Source organism: Oncorhynchus kisutch, linkage group LG8, assembly GCF_002021735.2.
Source record: "Oncorhynchus kisutch isolate 150728-3 linkage group LG8, Okis_V2, whole genome shotgun sequence".
NCBI lineage: Eukaryota > Metazoa > Chordata > Actinopteri > Salmoniformes > Salmonidae > Oncorhynchus > Oncorhynchus kisutch.
Window position 1 is genome coordinate 21,540,109 of NC_034181.2, and position 19,279 is coordinate 21,559,387.

Genomic DNA, 19,279 nt, shown 5'->3' on the forward strand with positions numbered 1-19,279 from the left:
TGAAGCGTGATTCATCCCTCCAGAGAACACGTTTTCACTGCTCCAGAGTCCAATGGCAGTGAGCTTTACACCACTCCAGCCGATGCTTGGCATTGCGCATGGTAATCTTAGGCTTGTGTGCGGCTGCTCCGCCATGGAAACCCATTTCATGAAGCTTCCAACAAACAATTATTTTGCTGATGTTGCTTCCAGAGGAAGTTTGGAACTAGGTAGTGAGTGTTGGAACTGAGAACAGACGATTTTTACGTGCTTCGCGCTTTAGCACTCGGTGGTCCCGTTCTGTGAGCTTGTGTGGCCTACCACTTCGCGGTTGAGCCGTTGTTGCTCCTAGACATTTCCACTTCACAATAACAGCACTTACAGTTGACTGGGGCAGCTCTAGCAGGGCTGAAATGTGGCAAACTGACTTGTTGGAAAGGTGGCACATAGGAGACCCCTCCTGTCATGGCTTCCAGTATTTATGCTGCAATAGTTTGCGTCTCTGACTCTGAATGAGCGGCTATGAAAAGCCAACTGAGATTTACTCCTGAGGTGCTGACCTGTTGCACCCACTTCAACCACTGTGATTATTATTATTTGACCCTGCTGGTCATCTATGAATGTTTGAACATCTTGGCCACGTACCGTTACAATCTCCACCCGGCACAGCCAGAAGAGGACTGGCCACCCGTCAGAGTCTGGTTCCGCTCTAGGTTTCTTCCTAGGATCCTGCCTTTCTTGGGAGTTTTTCCTAGCATCTACATCTGCATTGCTTGCTGATTGGGCTGTTAGGCTGGGTTTCTGTACAGCACTTTGTTACATCGGCTGATGTAAAAAGAGCTTTAGAAATATATTTGATTGATTGATCCTATGACGATGGCATGTTAAAAGTCACAAAGCTCTTTAGTAAGGCTATCCTACTGATCATGTTTGTCTATGGAGATTGCATGGCTGTGTGCTCAAATTTATACACCTGTCAGCAACAGGTGGCTGAAACCGAATCCAGTACTTTTGTCCACATACTTTTGTATATAGTGTATATGACCCCTGCAAATACCATTTTGTAATCGCATACATTAGTCGCCTGCTATTTTATTTATTTCTGTATTTACCATATCAATATGTAGAGCCGAATGTTTTCCTTTCCATTAGCTAAAGGTTGAAAAAGCACGATTCAGTTTAGGTTCTCTGTAACAGCCAAATTAGAGACAAGGAAAAATACATCCGGTCCAAAGGGGAAATGAATACCAGTAAGACTAAATACAATGGTTTTTAATGTTGACATTTAATATTCACTATGATTACCAGTTGAGTTAGTATTGATTGGTTGGTCAGTAGATAATTGTGTGTATATTGACTAGCTTGGTTTGGGAAACCAGCTAGAGATCACTGCAGTCTAATCTATTGTAGGAAATAACTATAGCAGTAACTTTAATTGTTTAGAATTTAAAAAATATACACTACCAGTCAAGTTTTAGAACACCTACTCATTCAAGGGTTTCTTTATTTTCACTATTTCCTACATTGTAGAATAATAGTGAAGACATCAAAACTATGAAATAACACATGGAATTATGTAGTAACCAAATAAGTGTTAAACAAAACATATAGCCAGCCTTTGCACTCTTAACTAGCTTTTTGATTTGATTTAACTAGGCAAGTCAGTTAAAAGAACAAATTATTATTTTCAATAACGGAACTATGGGTTAATTGCCTTGTTCAAGGGCAGAATGACAGATTTTTACCATGTCAGCTCAGGGATTCGATCTTGCAACCTTTCGGGTTACTAGTCCAACGCTCTAACCACTAGGCTACCTGCTGCCCCAAGCTTCATGAGGTAGTCACCTGGAATGCATTTCAATTAACAGGGGTGCCTTGTTAAAAGTTAATTTGTGGAATTTCATTCCTTCTTAATGCGTTTGAGCCAATCAGTTGTGTTGTGATAAGGTAGGGGTGGTATACAGTAGATAGCCCTATTTGGTAAAATACCAAGTTCATATTATGGCAAGAACAGCTCAAATAAGCAAAGGGAAATGACAGTCCAACACTTTTCTAGTTACTACATGATTCCATGTGTTGGTTCATAGATTTGATGTCTTCACTATTATTCTACAACATAGAAAATAGTTTTTTAAAAACCTTGAATGAGTAGCTGTTCCATAACTTTTGACCAGTAGTGTATATATTTATAATTAAACTTTTTAGACATTTCAAGAGAGGCCTGTATAATGTTCAGACAATTAATAGTTTGAGGAGCCCCATTTTATTTAATGAATACAGGAGGTACACATTCAAAGAGTAAAAGATGCACGGTCTGTACATCTCCTACTCCCATGAGCCTTGGTAAATGACAACTGCCAAACTTGTTAAATCACATTAAAAGGTAGATCTTGTTCTATTTATACTACTTAATTACTAAAAACAAAAACAGTGCTTTATAAAACTCACAACAATCAATAGCTATCAAAAGCAGGTGGAAATAAGGACCTTCGTAGTGAATAGGGTGCCATTTCATTCACAGCCAGTGTACAGGCTAGCATTGGAGTGGCTCATAGGTCAGTGTGATTCACTTCTTCCAGGGGAGGGTGTAGTAGAGCATGGATGGAGCTGCGTCTGCGCCTGGTCTTCCTGCAGACAGCACTAATGGAGTCCGGAGAGGTGTGGGGTAGCCAGGCCAGAGGCCTCCAGGGTGCTGCTCTGGTTCCTCAGGCTGCGGCGGACAGACTGATGCCCCCTGCAGGGGAGAGGCCTTAGCACATCATCAATGTTGAACTCCTTCTGTGCCCAAAGGGGAAGGAGGGAGTCTGGGTAGGAGGTGGAGGCCTGTTCTATAACGTTACCCAGCTCCATTCCGGACCCATGGTTATCATTCTCCACTGCCTGTGGCCCATTTGGCTGGGAAGCCTGCTCCTCCTCTATGACTGAGCTGGCGTATATAGAACTCCTTCTACCTCTGGAGCGGCCTGGGCCCTGAGCTGCTCCTCCTCTATGACTGAGCTGGCGTATATAGAACTCCTTCTACCTCTGGAGCGGCCTGGGCCCTGAGCTGCTCCTCCTCTATGACTGAGCTGGCGTATATAGAACTCCTTCTACCTCTGGAGCGGCCTGGGCCCTGAGCTGCTCCTCTCTGCCCGCCTTTGTTTGGACTCTGTTCTACATGGCTCACTGCCTTCTGCTCTGAGGGAGCCACTGTGGTGCTAACCTCATCTGGAGGAGGGCAGGGTGTAGTAGTATCAGTGTCTGCTCTAGCTGGACTATCCCCACTCCTACCTGCATCTGGAAGTGTGCCAGTGCATTGATCTGTATCTACAGGGTCTGAGGTACAGTGTGTATTAGGTTCACCCTCTCTGTTACCAGGTACTGTGTGCTTGGCTGGGCTGGACACTAAAACCTCTCGCTGGGTTGTTTCTGTTGGGTCTTGTTCTGTATCAAAGTTCTTTACCTGCTCCTCGGTCTCTTCACTCAGCCAGTTATCAACAGGAACACTGACCTTCCTGCCCTTCCCTCTACCTACTCTAATAACACTCTGCCTTTTGGTTCTGGAGGTCTTTGTTGGACCTGACCATCTTCTCCAGATCTGTGCTGCTCTTCCAGTCCCAGAGCTGTCTGTGGTGGTGGAGCCTACAGGGCTCTGGCAGTCTACTGAAGGCCCATCAGAGGGCTCTGCAGCTGGGGTGGTGTCTTCTGGTGAGAAAAAGTAAAATGTTCTCAGAACCTCCCTGCAACCTGAAAAATTTACGTTCCCAGAACAGGCAAAATGTTAAAAAAGGGCGGCAGGTAGGCTAGCGGTTAAGAGCGTTGGGCCAGTAACCAAAAGGTCATTGGTTCGATTCCCTGAGCTGACTAGGTGAAAAATCTGTCGATGTGCCCTTCCTTGAGCAAGACACAAGCCTAATTGCTCCTGTAAGTTGCTCTGGACAAAAGCATATACTAAATAACTAAAATGGAAAATGTACTGTCTAGGGCTACTAGCTACCAATACAGACTGTACAGTGCCTTGCGAAAGTATTCGGCCCCCTTGAACTTTGCGACCTTTTGCCACATTACAGGCTTCAAACAAAGATTTAAAACTGTATTTTTTTGTGAAGAATCAACAACAAGTGGGACACAATCATGAAGTGGAACGACATTTATTGGATATTTCGAACTTTTTTAACAAATAAAAAAACTGAAAAATTGGGCGTGCAAAATTATTCAGCCCCCTTAAGTTAATACTTTGTAGCGCCACCTTTTGCTGCGATTACAGCTGTAAGTCGCTTGGGGTATGTCTCTATCAGTTTTGCACATCGAGAGACTGAAATTTTTTCCCATTCCTCCTTGCAAAACAGCTCGAGCTCAGTGAGGTTGGATGGAGAGCATTTGTGAACAGCAGTTTTCAGTTCTTTCCACAGATTCTCGATTGGATTCAGGTCTGGACTTTGACTTGGCCATTCTAACACCTGGATATGTTTATTTTTGAACCATTCCATTGTAGATTTTGCTTTATGTTTTGGATCATTGTCTTGTTGGAAGACAAATCTCCGTCCCAGTCTCAGGGCTTTTGCAGACTCCATCAGGTTTTCTTCCAGAATGGTCCTGTATTTTGCTCCATCCATCTTCCCATCAATTTTAACCATCTTCCCTGTCCCTGCTGAAGAAAAGCAGGTCCAAAACATGATGCTGCCACCACCATGTTTGACAGTGGAGATGGTGTGGTCAGGGTGATGAGCTGTGTTGCTTTTACACCAAACATAACGTTTTGCATTGTTGCCAAAAAGTTCCATTTTGGTTTCATCTGACCAGAGCACCTTCTTCCACATGTTTGGTGTGTCTCCCAGGTGGCTTGTGGCAAACTTTAAACAACACTTTTTATGGATATCTTTAAGAAATGGCTTTCTTCTTACCACTCTTCCATAAAGGCCAGATTTATGCAATATACGACTGGTTGTTGTCCTATGGACAGAGTCTCCCACCTCAGCTGTAGATCTCTGCAGTTCATCCAGAGTGATCATGGGCCTCTTGGCTGCATCTCTGATCAGTCTTCTCCTTGTATGAGCTGAAAGTTTAGAGGGACGGCCAGGTCTTGGTAGATTTGCAGTGGTACTCCTTCCATTTCAATATTATCGCTTGCACAGTGCTCCTTGGGATGTTTAAAGCTTGGGAAATCTTTTTGTATCCAAATCCTGCTTTAAACTTCCTCACAACAGTATCTCGGACCTGCCTGGTGTGTTCCTTGTTCTTCATGATGCTCTCTGCGCTTTTAACGGACCTCTGAGACTATCACAGTGCAGGTGCATTTATACGGAGACTTGATTACACACAGGTGGATTGTATTTATCATCATTAGTCATTTAGGTCAACATTGGATCATTCAGAGATCCTCACTGAACTTCTGGAGAGAGTTTGCTGCACTGAAAGTAAAGGGGCTGAATAATTTTGCACGCCCAATTTTTCAGTGTTAAAAAAGTTTGAAATATCCAATAAATGTCGTTCCACTTCATGATTGTGTCCCACTTGTTGTTGATTCTTCACAAAAAAATACAGTTTTAAATCTTTATGTTTGAAGCCTGAAATGTGGCAAAAGGTCGCAAAGTTCAAGGGGGCCGAATACTTTCGCAAGGCACTGTATCTGGACATGCACCTAGTCAGATTGAATGGCCTATGAGAATGCATATACAATACACAGTAGTAGCATTTCTATTGACTGAACTTAGTATTGTATCTCAAGTGTCTGAGTCCGTGAGAGTAGTTGAATGTGCCTTGACTTGAGTGGTGTATCTAAGTCAGGTGTAGGAAATTAGATTCAACTGCAGCTGGTCAGGGGGCCAGAAAATAATTATAACACTTTACACTGCAAATTGACCACAATTAAGGCCAAAAAGAAATTGTGAAAATAACACCTGACTGACTGACTGAGCATTCTGGAGAAGGTTTTCATCAAGGAGCTCTCTGTATTTTGCTACTTTCAGCTTTCCCTCAATCCTGACTAGACTCCCAGTAGCCTGCCACTGAAAAACATACCCACAGCACTGTAAGGATGGTGCCAGGTTTCCACCAGACATGACGCTTAGCAATCAGGCCAATGAGTTCAATCTTGGTTTCATCAGACCAGAGAATGTAGTTTCCCATAGTCAGAGTCCTTTAGGTACCTTTTGGCCAACTCCAAGCTGGCTGTCATGTGTCTTTTACTGAGGAGTGGCTACCGTCTGGCCACTCTACCATAAAAGCCTGATTGGTGGAGTGCTACAGAGATGTGAGAACCTTCCAGAAGGACAACCATCTCCACAGAGGAACTCGGGCAGAGTGACCATCGGGTTCTTCTACCATTTAAGAATGATGGAAGCCACTGTGTTCTTTGAGACCTTCAATGATAGACAATTTTTTGCTACACTTCACGAGATCTCCTCCAACACATTCCTGTCTCAGTGCTCTAGGGACAATTTCTTCAACCTCATGGCTTGTTTTTTTCTCTGACATGCACTGTCAACTGTGGGACCTTTATATAGACAGGTGTGTGCATTTCCAAATCATGTCCAATCAAATGAATTTACCACAGGTGGACTCCAATCAAGTTGTAGAAACATCTCAAGGATGATCAATGGAAACGGGATGCACCCGAGCTCAATTTTGAGTCTTATAGCAGAAGGTCTGAATACTTATGAATAAAAGGTATTTCTGTCATGAAATGTTCAACACAATACACACATTTTCAAAAACAGTTTTTGCTTTGTCATTATGGGGTATTGTGTGTAGGTTGAGGAAAACAATGTTCTGAATTTAAGAATAAGGCTAACATAACAATGTGGACAAAGGGAAGGGGTCTGAATACTTTTCTATAAATCTCTATTTGTGGGAATACTTGGGAGCAGATTTTTTAAATGGTGATTTTAGTATTTTTAGGCCAACAATTATTATAATTTTTTTAACCAAAAACTTGGGGGGGGACCGTTAAAAAAATAAAAATCGCCCGCGGGACGGTTGCCGACCCATGATATAAAGTGTCTTCATAAGTGATTGTAGTCCAAGGCCTGTTCGAATACTTCCTTGATGTATACTGTGAATCCAACAGTGGAAGCCTGGCTCTCACCAAACATGTTAGATCAATGATTAGTTCATGGAAGGAATGATTCTTCCTGGGTATTCGAACAGAGCCTAACAGCTGTGTGCTTACCTATGGGTTTGCAGTTGTGGGGGTGTTGAGGAGAGTGGCTAAGGGAGGACTGGATCTCCGTGATGGGACTGAGGGTAGGGTTCTTGGATGCATAGTCTCTCTTCCCATAGAGAGAACGGTCCACCGCCTTCTTCCCAAAGAAATGCTTTGCTGAGTTCTAGAGAAACACAAACACAGTGAACACCCAAGCTGGTTTGCCCCATTCTTACATCACTCCTTGTTTATGTTTTGATTATTCATTGTTTTACTGTCACCTCTGAGGAATGCAGTTATTACAAGTGTAGCTCAGTTGGTAGAGCACGGCACTTGTAACGTCAGGGTAGTGGGTTCCATTCCCAGAACCAACCATACGTAAATTGTATGCCAACATGACTAAGTCACTTTGTATAAAAGCTTATGTTAACTGGCATATACTACAGTGCATTCGGAAAGTATTCAGGCCCCTTGACTTACTCCACATTTTGTTACATTATAGCCTTATTTATTCTAAAATGGATCAAATAAAATGTTTTCCTTATCTACACACAATACCCCATAATGACAAAGTGAAAACAGGTTTAGACATTTTAGCATTTTTTTTTTCTTCAAAAATACCTTATTTACATACATTTTCAAACCCTTTGCTATGAGACTCAAATTGAGCTCAGGTGCATCCTGTTTCAATTGATCATCCTTGATGTTTCTACAACTTGGAATCCACCTGTAGTAAATTCAATTGATTGGACATGATTTGAAAAGGCACACATCTGTCTATATAAGTTCCCACAGTTGACAGTGCATCAGAACAAAAACCAAGCCGTGAGGTTGAAGGAATTGTCCGTAGAGATCCGAGACAGGATTGTGTCGAAGGCACAGATGAAGGGCACCAAAAACTGTCTGCTACATTGAAGGTCCCCAAGAACACAGTGGCCTGCATCATTCTTAAATGGAAGAAGTTTGGAACCACCAGGACTCTTCTTCCTAGAGCTGGCCACCCGGTCAAACTGAGCAATCCAGGGAGAAGGGCCTTGCTTAGGGAGGTGACCAAGAACCTGTGTTTTAATAAAATCAACTATGTGCATTGAGCTTGTCTGATGCCTCAAGAGGGCGACAGAGCAAGATAACCAGAAGAAAACATCTTAACCCAACTACTCTCCTCCCGCTCCTGCTGGCTTTCGCAGGTCCTGCCATTACTCTCATGAAGTTGCCGGTAATAGGAGTAGGCAACCTTTCTCATGTAGAATACTATTTCTACCGATCTGCCTGCCAGTTATGTTACATATGCACATTTGTGAAAGTTTCATTTAATTTATAATAATGCCTTTATATCTCAAAATCATTGTCATATGGCTAATAACAATTCTATCCAAATAAATTCAAATGATAAACCTAAAAAGTAACTTCTATTGCCATCTATGTAAGAACAACCTACATAAAGCCAACAAATAACATTGCAGCCTGCAGGTAGAAAATATCCAGATTAAAAATAAATATCCAATAAATCACATTGGCTACACATCTGCAACGAACTTGAAACATTGTATCAACTATTAACTTGGGTCAGGCCCAAAGCTTGCCTACCAGACTTGCAACATTGTAGAAAATATTCTCGGCCCTCATTTTCCCATGCCAGTAAGCTCTGGACAGACACAGCTTTAGGCTATTTGCGCAAGGGATAAGAAGCAGTGCTTGACTTAGGCAGTAGCTCGCTGAGTACCGGCACCTCAAATGTTCTACTGCTTGAGCTCCTGTTCCTCTTATAAAATATTAGCTCCAAAGAATTGTGGAGCTCCTGCACCTAAATATAAACAGTACCAGCAGACAAAATAAGTACCGGAACCTATTTCAGTCCAAGTCAAGTACTGATAAGAAGCCTATTTTATGATGTTTCCACTGGATCAGAGCATTACATTTTCCCCTTTCACGCCAAGTGGTTATTGAAAAACAGACTTTGTTTGCTTGCTGTTTGAGGTGAAGAAAACATTACTTTGGGAATTTCCACAGGTTATTAGTAGTGATGCATTAAGCCAATCAGAAATACTATCAGATCCCCAAATGGGCACATTTTTATACCTACATTTGCACGCAGGCGGGGTAAACTATAGGCCTACCTCTATACGTGCTCGTCCTTACTCAACATTGACAGGAGAGCTCCAAACAAAAGACAATGACTAAATTGACAGAACTATAAAATGGAATGAAATAAACCAAAACTTGTTTCTCACAAGTGTAGCATAGGTTGTGCACTCTGCAAACAACGTGTCCACTCCGACAATAGTTAGACTGAAATAATAATATTGAATGCATTAAAATAAATAACCCTAAACATTGTAGATTAGAAATTATAGGAATTAACGGTAAATGTACAACTGGTGATATACAGTACCAAGAAACACGAGCAATGGACATTAGACCGGTGGAAATCTGTACTTTGGTCTGACGAGTCCAAATGAGATTTTGGGTTCCAACCACCGAGTCTTAGCGAGACGCAGAGTAAGTGAACAGATGTTCTCTGCATGTGTGGTTCCCACCGTGAAGCATGGAGGAGGTGGTGGTGACACTGATTTATTTAGAATTCAAGGCACACTTAACCAGCATGGCTACCACAGAATTCTGCAGCGATAAGCCATCCCATCTGGTGTTGCGTTTATTGCGACTATCATTTGCTTTTCAACAGGACAATGACCCAACACAGATCCAGGCTATGTAAGGGCTATTTCAAATCAAATCAATTTATATAGCCCTTCTTACATCAGCTGATATCTCAAAGTACTGTACAGAAACCCAGCCTAAAACCCCAAACAGCAAGCAATGCAGGTGTAGGAGCACGTGCAGGTGTATTTGACCAAGAAGGAGAGTGATGGAGTGCACAAGCACCCGACCTCAACCCAATTGAGATGTTTGGGATGAGTTGAACCGCAGAGTGAAGGAAAAATAAGCCAACTAGCGCTCAGCATATGTGGGAACTCCTTCAAGACTGTTGGAAAAGCATTCCAGGTGAAGCTGGTTGAGAGAATACCAAGAGTGTGCAAAGCTGTCATCAAGGAAAAGGGTGGCTACTTTGAAGAATCTCAAATATAACACTTTTTGGGTTACTACATGATTCCATGTGTTATTTCATGGTTTTGATGTCTTCACTAATTATTCTACAACGCAGAAAATAGTACAAATAAAGAAACACTCTTGAATGGGTAGGTGTGTCCAAACTTTTGACTGATACTGCATGTAATGGGGAATTGATATACTCTAACAATCAAATGCAAACAAATCACAAAATGAAGTTGTAAAACAAGGAATATGCACAAATTGGCAAGAGAGCGCATTCTGGAGAGAGCAGTGCATTGTGCATCTGGGAGCCTTGTCAATCCCACGTCTGCATTGGCCATGCAGCATTTACGGTGATACGACCTCAGCAGAAGTCAAGCCATTCATACTTCTTGCGCTTCCCAGAGCTGTTGTCAAGGAAGTGAGTTTGTATTTATACAGGATGTACCACCCCCACCTACCGTCAACCAATCATGTCAATGCGGAGCTTTACAAAGCCCTCCGCAATGTTACAACATTTGGGAGGCACGTAGTGATGGGTACAGAGCTAGATTTAGCCTCTGCATATGGAGCCTCCGACCACATGTTCGTATCAAGCATAAATTGGCTTTTAGTCTAGGCCTCCGCATTAGATTAGTTCAGAGATGGGTGCAAATGTTACTGCTCGACTAAAACAAATCTCGGTCGACCAACAGCCAAACAATCGACTAATTGGGGTCAGCCCTACCTGAAGGACAACCATCTCTGCAGCACTTCACCATTCAGGCCTTTATGGTAGACTGGACAGACTGAAGCCACTCCCCAGTAAAAGGCATGCGACAGTCTGCCAAAAGGCACCTAAAGAAACAAGATTCTCTGGTCTGATGAAACCAAGATTGAACTCTCTGGCTTAAATGCCAAGAGTAAAGTCTGGAGGAAACCTGGCACCATCCCTATGGTGAAGCATGGTGGTGGCAGCATCATGCTGTGGGAATGTTTTTCAGTGGCAGGGACTTGGAGACTAGTCAGGATTGGGGAAAAGATGAAGGGAGCAAAGTACAGAGAGATCCTTGATGAAGTCCTGAGCACTCTGGAGCAGGTTCTGACTGGGGCAAAGGTTAACCTTCCAACAGGACAACGACCCTAAGCACACAGCCAAGACAACGCAGGATTAGCTTTGGGGCAAGTCTCAATGTCCTTGAGTGGCCCAGCCTTAAACCTGATCAAACATCTCTGGAGAGACCTGAAAATAACTGTGCAGCGACGCTCCCCATCCAACCGGACAGAGCTTGAGAGGATCTGCAGACAAGAATGGGAGAAACTCCCCAAATACAGGTGTGCCAAGCTTGTAGCTTCATACCCAAGTAGACTCAATGGTGTAATCACTGCCAAAAGATGCTTCAACAAAGTACTGAGTAAAGTGTCTCAATACTTATGTAAATGTGATCTGTTTTTTTGTAATACATAATAAAAACCTGTTTTTGCTTTGTCTTTATTCGGTATTGTGTGTAGATGATTTAATCTATTTTAGAATAAGGCTGCAACGTAACAACATGTTGAAAAAGTCAAGGGGTCTGAAAACATTCAAAATGGACTGTATATATTATTATTATAACAATCCCAGTAGTTTCTTCTTTGGCCCCTCAAATGCTTATTCTCTTCCTTTCCAAAACTAAAGTAAATACCACAAGTACTCCAAACACCACCACCTTCTAAATTAAGTTTAATTCCTGCAGAAACTTTAATAAAGCAACCACCTAAATTCCTTGAGCATGAGAAAGGCAGATTGACCGTGGCTTACAACGAGGCAAGTAGCTTTGTGTATGTAATACCTCCCAGAGGCTTAGCTCACTGTACTACCCACAGCCACAGTGTGTAATATTATACGTCTCTGTAGCGAGACTTATGAGTGATGAGCAGAGCCCAGACCGACCTTCATCCTCCCACAGGCAGACTTGGCAGCCGTACGAGACGACCTCTTCTTCACAGGCTCACTCTTCTCCTCTGGTTGCTGAAAGAACAGAGATAGATAAGAGAGATATGAAGAGAGATATACAGTTAGAGGTGGCATTAGGATAGGATCTATTTGGATACACTCACAAGCTCTTCCATTTAGATTAACCCTAGATCATCAGATTAAGATAGTAATAATATTATCTCTGGACCAATATTATCTAATTGGTGTGTAAGTGGAGGGAATGAGAATATCCTGTTCAGTGAATGAGTGGTGCATTACCAGACCTTTCTCTTTCTGCTGCGAGAGCGGGCTGTGGCGGCTGGTTCTGGCTCCAGGGCAGGGTCAGGCACTGGGGCAGCATCTAAAGCAAACACACCTCCGCTTAAGCCTCTCATTTGACCTCACTGACACCCCTGTAAACACTAAACCAATGACTTGAGGCTGAGGTGCTGTTACATAAGGGGAGAGAGAGAAAGGTGGGTGGAATAGAATTTGAATTCTGACCCTAAGTCCCAAATGGCACCCCAATCCCTATATAGCGCACCATTTAGGAAATAGGGTGCCATTTGAGACACACAACCAGTCTAAACTAGATACTAGTAACTAGATCTCACCTGACATTTCCTCACAAACAGAGTCCTCCTCTTGAAAAGCTGATGTCAGATCCAGAGGTCCAGTCTCCAGCTCTGAAAATACATACAGCAAGTGACAACAATGTGAAGTTTTACACAGAGCTTGACTAGAAACAGCTTCCTCTCAGCAATGATCACTGTTCAACAACCAACCTGCATTGTCCATCCATGAACTGTCAACATCTTCTTCCATTGAAGGGAAAGGGATCTGAGGGCATAGAGAATTACTGCATTATTTACATGGTCAATAACTAACCCTCATGCTGGATTACCAGAAAGAACAATTCAATGATTGGTCGTACTCATTAGGGAACACTGTAGCAAAACGTTTGGCAAAGGAAAACAAGTGTTTCTTATTGGAAGTTCAGGTAGTCCCTTGCTGTTTCAGTAACCGTCTGCTTCCGTTTGGTCCCTAATGAATAAGACCCTGGCCTCATCATTTTGGGACAGGTCAATCACTGTGTTGGTGATTGACAGGTACCTTTCCCTGAGTGTGGGTGCTCTCCTGTTCCCCACAGCAGGGTCCCATAGCGAGGGGTGGGGAGGCTCCAGTTAAAGAGGGGCTGCTGAAGTCCGGCCGGGGCAGGGTTAAGGGGGTCTTCAGCAGTGACCTCAGCTGGGACCCCCCGGCAGATGTTGGGGCGCGGACCGGGGTTCCCCCCTTCCGTAGAGGGGTGCTGGGGGGAAGGTTCTTGTCAAAGAGTTCAGGGGGCAGCAGGATCCCGAAACGCACCTGCTTCTTCATAGTGGAGTTAACGTTGCCACCATCAGCTTCATCTGAAGGACAAATAAATATTGTTTATTCATCAACATCACTTGACCATAACAGATTTATTCAACCTACTGCTTCTCATACACAAAAATGTTAGAGGGTGATGAATCATGACCAACAACAGCCTTTGCTGCTCTCAGAAACAAGCCTTTTCTTGCCTCAGTTTTTGCTTAGTCAATATTGTCTGTAGTATGCTTAACTTGCACTGGGCTTCAAAGCGTGATAAAGATGAAAGGATAGGATCCTCTATAACAACAGAGGAGAGCAGCATATTTACCAGTGGGGTTCATCTCCAAAAGAGATGGCATGGCAAACAGCTGGGGCAGAGTTGTCCTGACTTGTCCTGAATGCAAAACCAGAGGTTGGCTGGGGCTGTGCAGTTCAAAAGAGCACTCCTGTGGGGTGAGAGGGAACCAAAGATAATGTTTGAGAGCCAGGCAGGAACCTGTGGTGAAAGTAGCAGTTGTGTTCGCTGCAGAACTGTGAGGGCTTCACAGAGAGGAAAGGAGGCTGTGTCCCAAATGGAACCCTATATAGTTCATTACATTTGACCAGGGCCCCGGCCCTGTAGTGTCAACTGACACAAGGTCAGTTGACACTACATAAGGAATAGGGTGCCATTTGGAACACATTTGGTGTGTGTGTGTAGGGAAGAGGCTAGATGAAGTTGTACCTGGTCCTGCTCCTCCTTGGTGGGAGTGCAGTGCTGCTGCATCATAGGAGAGGGCTGTGGCTTGCCCTGGGTGATCTGGGACACAGCATCAGTACCCAGGGCTGGTGACAGAGACACACTAGCAGGTTCTACATTGAGAGCTGGCTGATGGTCCTTGTCCTGGACAACTGCAACCTGAGGAGGTGATCATGATGGGTTAGTGGTTGTCAGGACATTGTGGTCACAGTATAATGGTTCATAATAATTAATTGAGTTTATAAAGACTTTTCTTACCAGTTGCTCAACATGCACACGACAAAGTTGAAAAAAAGACACCAACACCAACTGAATGGTTTGCCAAGTTATATTAGTCATTTAACAGACAGAAATGTTTTGCCAGTGTGATGAGGTTACCTCCGTGTTCTGTTGCTGCTTCAATATGGTGGCAGTGCGTTTGAGGACAGGAGTGGTGGCCTCCCTAATCTCCTCCACACACTCCCCCAGAGTGCGTGCTGTGCAGCACCTCTTACTGGGTGGGGAAGTCAGAGAGGGATGCTGGCTCACTGGGGACATGTTCTCCTTCCCACCACTATCACAGCTCCACCCACCTGATAGTTAAGACAACACCCATCAACAACTATAGCCCAGAATAGAAAACTCTTAAAGAATATACTAAAAGGGACAATCTGTAGTTTCTGGATGAGACATTTTTAGGAGCTCCAAAAACACAACACCAGAAAAATGCTGGTTTCTCCATGCCCTCACTGAAGTATAACGTATATATTAAAACTTTAAAAGGTGCTACACATAGGATTTGTGTTGTTGCATTGTATTTTCAGGAAACGTCCATAATACATATTCCGCTAATAGTGGAATGATAGTGTTTCACATTATTACTTACCCACCAGTGTGTTGATTGAGAAAACAAGCAGTGAATAGTGTAGGGAATCATTGTACCACAAACTGAAATTGAGGGAACAGTGTAGAATTTTAGCAAGAAGGAAATTACGAAACAGCTTTCCCAGTTCGACAACAAATTCTGCTCCTTCTGGAAAAATCAATAGGCAAATATCACAGCCAATCACAACACTGGCGTAATAAGCGCCAGATACTGTATATTATGGACATTTTCTGAAATGACAATGCAAAAAATATCTTACAAATCCTGTGTGTAGAACCTTTAAACATTTTTGGGGGGAAAAAGTCCAACATAATCTAATAACTTTTAAATAGTATACTCAGACAAAGCACCAGTTTCAGTTCACGTAATAATATGTGATTAATAACTGATTTATCCTTTTACATTGAAGCAGACTGACCACCAGACAGAACATCTCTTGTCTTGATGCATCCCCACGTGTGATCCTCATTCTCCTCCACATTCATAATGCTCTGGAAGATGGCCATCTTCTGCTTTAGAGTAGAGGGGACTCTGGGAAAGAAGGGGATGGCTTGGGTATCCTACGAAGAGAGAGAAAAAAGAAATGCACAGTGAACACAAATGGCTTAAAATTTTATGTGATGCAATTGGTTCATTTTCAATGACAAATGCAGTGTAGCAAGAGACAGCTTATAGGCTTGTCATAAATGTAACTAAGACTATTATAGCTCCAACTCAGATGAACACAAACAGTCCTAGAGCAACTTTTATCTGCAGTGCACTAGTTAGTTAATTGCACAATCTTTGAGTATGAATGAATGAGCAAACTCATCTCACCTGTGGTGTTGTGGGGGGAGTTTTCATCCTTTGTTGGGCAATGTAGCGGATTAGGGAGTTGGTCTCTGGTGAACTCCGTACCCCAACATTGGACCTCCGCTTCACCTTCAGCTGAGCTAGGCAAGATTTTTCTGGGGAAAGACAATACATGCACCATTCAACTGGACATTCTTGATTCAGAAAAACAAACAATTGTCTTGTGTCTTGACAAAGCAATGTCTAGACCTTGAACATATAGCTAGCTACATTGCCCATTTTACCTACCTCATCCCCATACTGTTTTTATTTATTTACTTTTCTGCTCTTTTGCACACCAATATCTCTACCTGTACATGACCATCTGATAATTTATCACTCCAGTGTTAATCTGCAAAATTGTAATCATTCGCCTACCTCCTCATACCTTTTGCACACAATGTATATAGACTCTTTTTTTTCTACTGTGTTATTGACTTGTTAATTGTTTACTCCATGTGTAACTCTGTGTTGTCTGTTCACACTGCTATGCTTTATCTTGGCCAGGTTGCAGTTGCAAATGAGAACTTGTTCTCAACTAGCCTACCTGGTTAATAAAGGTGAAATAAAATGTAAAAAATAAATTTGTGTTTAGGGTTATAATAATGAGTTAATTGCAGGGTAAAGTCGGAAAGAGCAGTGGACCCAGTGGAATGATATCAACAGAGTCAACTCACTTCTTCTGTCTGAATTACCTTTGACGTTAGAAGATGGCGTGAAGCTTTGAGTGGAGATACCCAGTTGGGAGGGTGTGAGCAGGGTGAAATCCAAGGGTGATGTGATGTTGCTCATTGGAGAAAGACACGAGGCCTCCAGTAGAGTCAAGTTGTCCATTTTCAACTCTGAACTTAACGTTAGCTACCTTCAACAGAAAGGACTGGAAGCACCTTAAGTGGGGTCTGTCATCTAAACCAAGAAATTACTCAACTGTTGTCAATAACAATTGATCAAATTGGGTCGATAATGCATTCAATAAAGGCAAAAAGGCTGACAAACCAAGCAACGACTGATGATCACACAAAAGTTTAAACAAGTGCTAGCGAGGAAAGGTTATGCGACAGGCGTTTGTAGCTTGCAAGTTGACGCTATACATCCAACAAGTACATATTAAAACGAAGTTAAAGCCATTTAACACCTTTATAAACCAACTCTGACGTTAGCGAAATACAAGTTAACATTTACGTTACAAAATGGCTAGCTCAGAGTTTCTTGGCAAGCTAACTTTAACAATACATTCACTGAATCGACAAACATATTACCTAGCGAAACAGATCAGCGACCATAATAATAATAATAATAATAAGCTAAATGACTAGATAGCAACAACGAAACCGTTTTCCAACTAGCTAACATGTTACAGCTGGCAAGCTAGCCTAGGTCCCTAGCGAAATGCACCACTCACAGTAGCCGTGGCACGAAATTCCTTCCGCGACTCGAATAAAGGCTAAAATCTTGTTGAACGTAAACATGTCCAACAAAATAATTACATGTACGTTCAACAAACGTAAAAGTACATTCAAAAACGTTTGCATTCAAACGTATCAAAATACTGACATAATGCGAAGTTATGGACATTTGGGGACTATTTCGTATGTCTACAGAAGGATCTAATTTCATACGAACTCGCCAATGAATGTGAAAACACATGTCACGTGTCTCTGCAAGATCCAATTAATCACATTTGATTTAGTACTCTAAAATGTGTCCCTACGCATTCAAAATAAGTATGAACAGTTGAAGTTTCCCAACGTATTCTCTCAGAAACAAATCAAAGCTAAAGAAACGTCCAAATTGTTCAGAAATACAGTGGTATTTTCATGCACTCTTCTTTGTATTGCAACTTAGTCTCACATAGCCTATATAATGCATCTAAAATGTCAAGAAATTGTGATGAAAACCAAATAGGCAAACAGTTGGATTGGTTAGATCAGTGGTTCCCAAACTTGTTATAGTCCCGTACCCCTTCAAACATTCAACTTCCAGCTGCGTACCCCCTCTAGCACCAGGGTCAGCGCACTCTCAAATGTTGTTCTTTGCCATCATTGTAAACCTGCCACACATGACACATTTATTAAACATAAGAATGAGTGTCAGTTTTTGTCACTGGTGGGAAATGACAAAGAGCTCTTCTTGGACCAGAGCACAAATAATATAATAATAATAAATAAATAAATGTCTTTATTTAGCCATTTTATATATAAAACCTTATTTGTTCATCAAAAATTGTGAATAACTCACCACAGATTATGAGAAGGGTGGTCTTGAAAGGATGCACATAACTCTGCAATGTTGGGTTGTTTTGGAGAGAGTCTCAGTCTTAAATCATTTCCCTATCCAAAAATCTGGCAGTGAGTTCTGATTAAATCCAATTTTCACAGAACGCTTGTTGCAATTTCGTTGAGGCTCTCTCGTTCAGATATCTGTAAGTGGACTGGAGGTAGGGTATGAAAGGGATAATGAATCCAGTTGTTTATGTCATCCGTTTCGGGAAAGTACCTGCGTAATTGCGCACCCAGCTCACTCAGGTGCTTCACTATAGCACATTTGACATTGTCCGTAAGCTTGAGTTCATTTGCACACAAAAAATCATACAATGATGGAAAGACCTGTGTGATGTCCTTGTTAATGCAGACAGAAAAGAACTCCAACTTCTTAATCATAGCCTCAATTCTGTCCCGCACATTGAATATAGATGCAGAGTCCCTGTAATCCTAGATTCAGATCATTCAGGTGAGAGAAAACATCACCCAGACAGGCCAGTTGTGTGAAAAACTCGTCATCAGGCAAGCGGTCAGATAAGTGAAAATGATGGTCAGTAAAGAAAACTTTAAGCTCCTCTCTCATTTAAAAAACATGTCAATACTTTGCCCCTTGATAACCAGCGCACTTCTGTATATTGTAAAAGCATTAAATGGTCGCTGCCCATATCATTGCATAATGCAGAAAATATACGAGAGTTCAGGGGCCTTGCTTTAAACATTTTCACTGTAGTGTCCAAAACGTCTTTCAAGCTGTCAGGCATTCCCTTGGCAGCAAGAGCCTCTCGGTGGATGCTGCAGTATACCCAAGTAGTGTCGGGAGCAACTGCTTGCATGCCACTATGTCTCTCTGTCATAGCTTTTGCACCATCAGTACAGATACCAACACATCTTGACCACCAAAGTCCATTTGATGTCACAAAGCTATCCAGTACTTTAAAAATATCCTCTCATGTTGTCCTGGTTTCCAGTGGTTTGCAGAAGAGGAAGAGGATGTCTTCCTTAGTTGACCCCATGTCTTACTACTCGAAAGTCATCTTTATTCTCACTCAAAAAACTCCAGTGGCTTATTTTTCAAATTGTCATGTTTCGTTTCTAAATGTCTGCGCAAGAGTGAAGGTGATTGGATGTTAATTATTTGACT

At 42.3% G+C, this 19,279-nt stretch overlaps 1 protein-coding gene across 14 annotated transcripts; it reads right to left on the bottom strand.

Moving 5' to 3' along the window:
- Positions 1 to 2,219: 2,219 nt before the first annotated feature.
- On the bottom strand, positions 2,220 to 17,466 carry LOC109896077 (cell division cycle-associated protein 2). 14 transcript variants are annotated; one of them, XM_031829791.1, is made up of 15 exons: positions 16,555 to 17,266; positions 15,863 to 15,993; positions 15,449 to 15,606; positions 15,047 to 15,108; positions 14,560 to 14,753; positions 14,167 to 14,340; positions 13,771 to 13,888; positions 13,203 to 13,498; positions 12,875 to 12,929; positions 12,704 to 12,775; positions 12,374 to 12,450; positions 12,066 to 12,143; positions 7,130 to 7,286; positions 3,106 to 3,663; positions 2,220 to 3,034 (listed from the first exon to the last, which is right to left on the bottom strand). In XM_031829791.1, exons 1-15 carry the CDS (start codon positions 16,709 to 16,711, stop codon positions 2,895 to 2,897), a joined length of 2,427 nt encoding a protein of 808 aa, XP_031685651.1. In that variant the 5' UTR covers positions 16,712 to 17,266; the 3' UTR covers positions 2,220 to 2,894. The 14 variants fall into 14 exon arrangements, with proteins under 14 accessions (XP_031685651.1, XP_031685652.1, XP_031685653.1 ...); XM_031829792.1 differs by having other exon boundaries at positions 2,220 to 3,013; positions 3,085 to 3,663; XM_031829790.1 differs by adding an exon at positions 17,280 to 17,459 and having other exon boundaries at positions 2,224 to 3,663; positions 16,555 to 16,783.
- Positions 17,467 to 19,279: the final 1,813 nt, after the last annotated feature.

Excerpts from the sequence above, each read along its gene's own strand:
- LOC109896077 (XM_031829791.1), bottom strand. The coding sequence starts at position 16,711 with ATGGACAACTTGACTCTACTGGAGGCCTCGTGTCTTTCTCCAATGAGC. Across the intron at positions 14,754-15,046 it reads CTCAATCAACACACTGGTGG|GTGGGTGGAGCTGTGATAGT; the intron begins GTAAGTAATAAT and ends CTTAACTATCAG. Across the intron at positions 14,341-14,559 it reads AGCAGCAACAGAACACGGAG|GTTGCAGTTGTCCAGGACAA; the intron begins GTAACCTCATCA and ends TCACCTCCTCAG.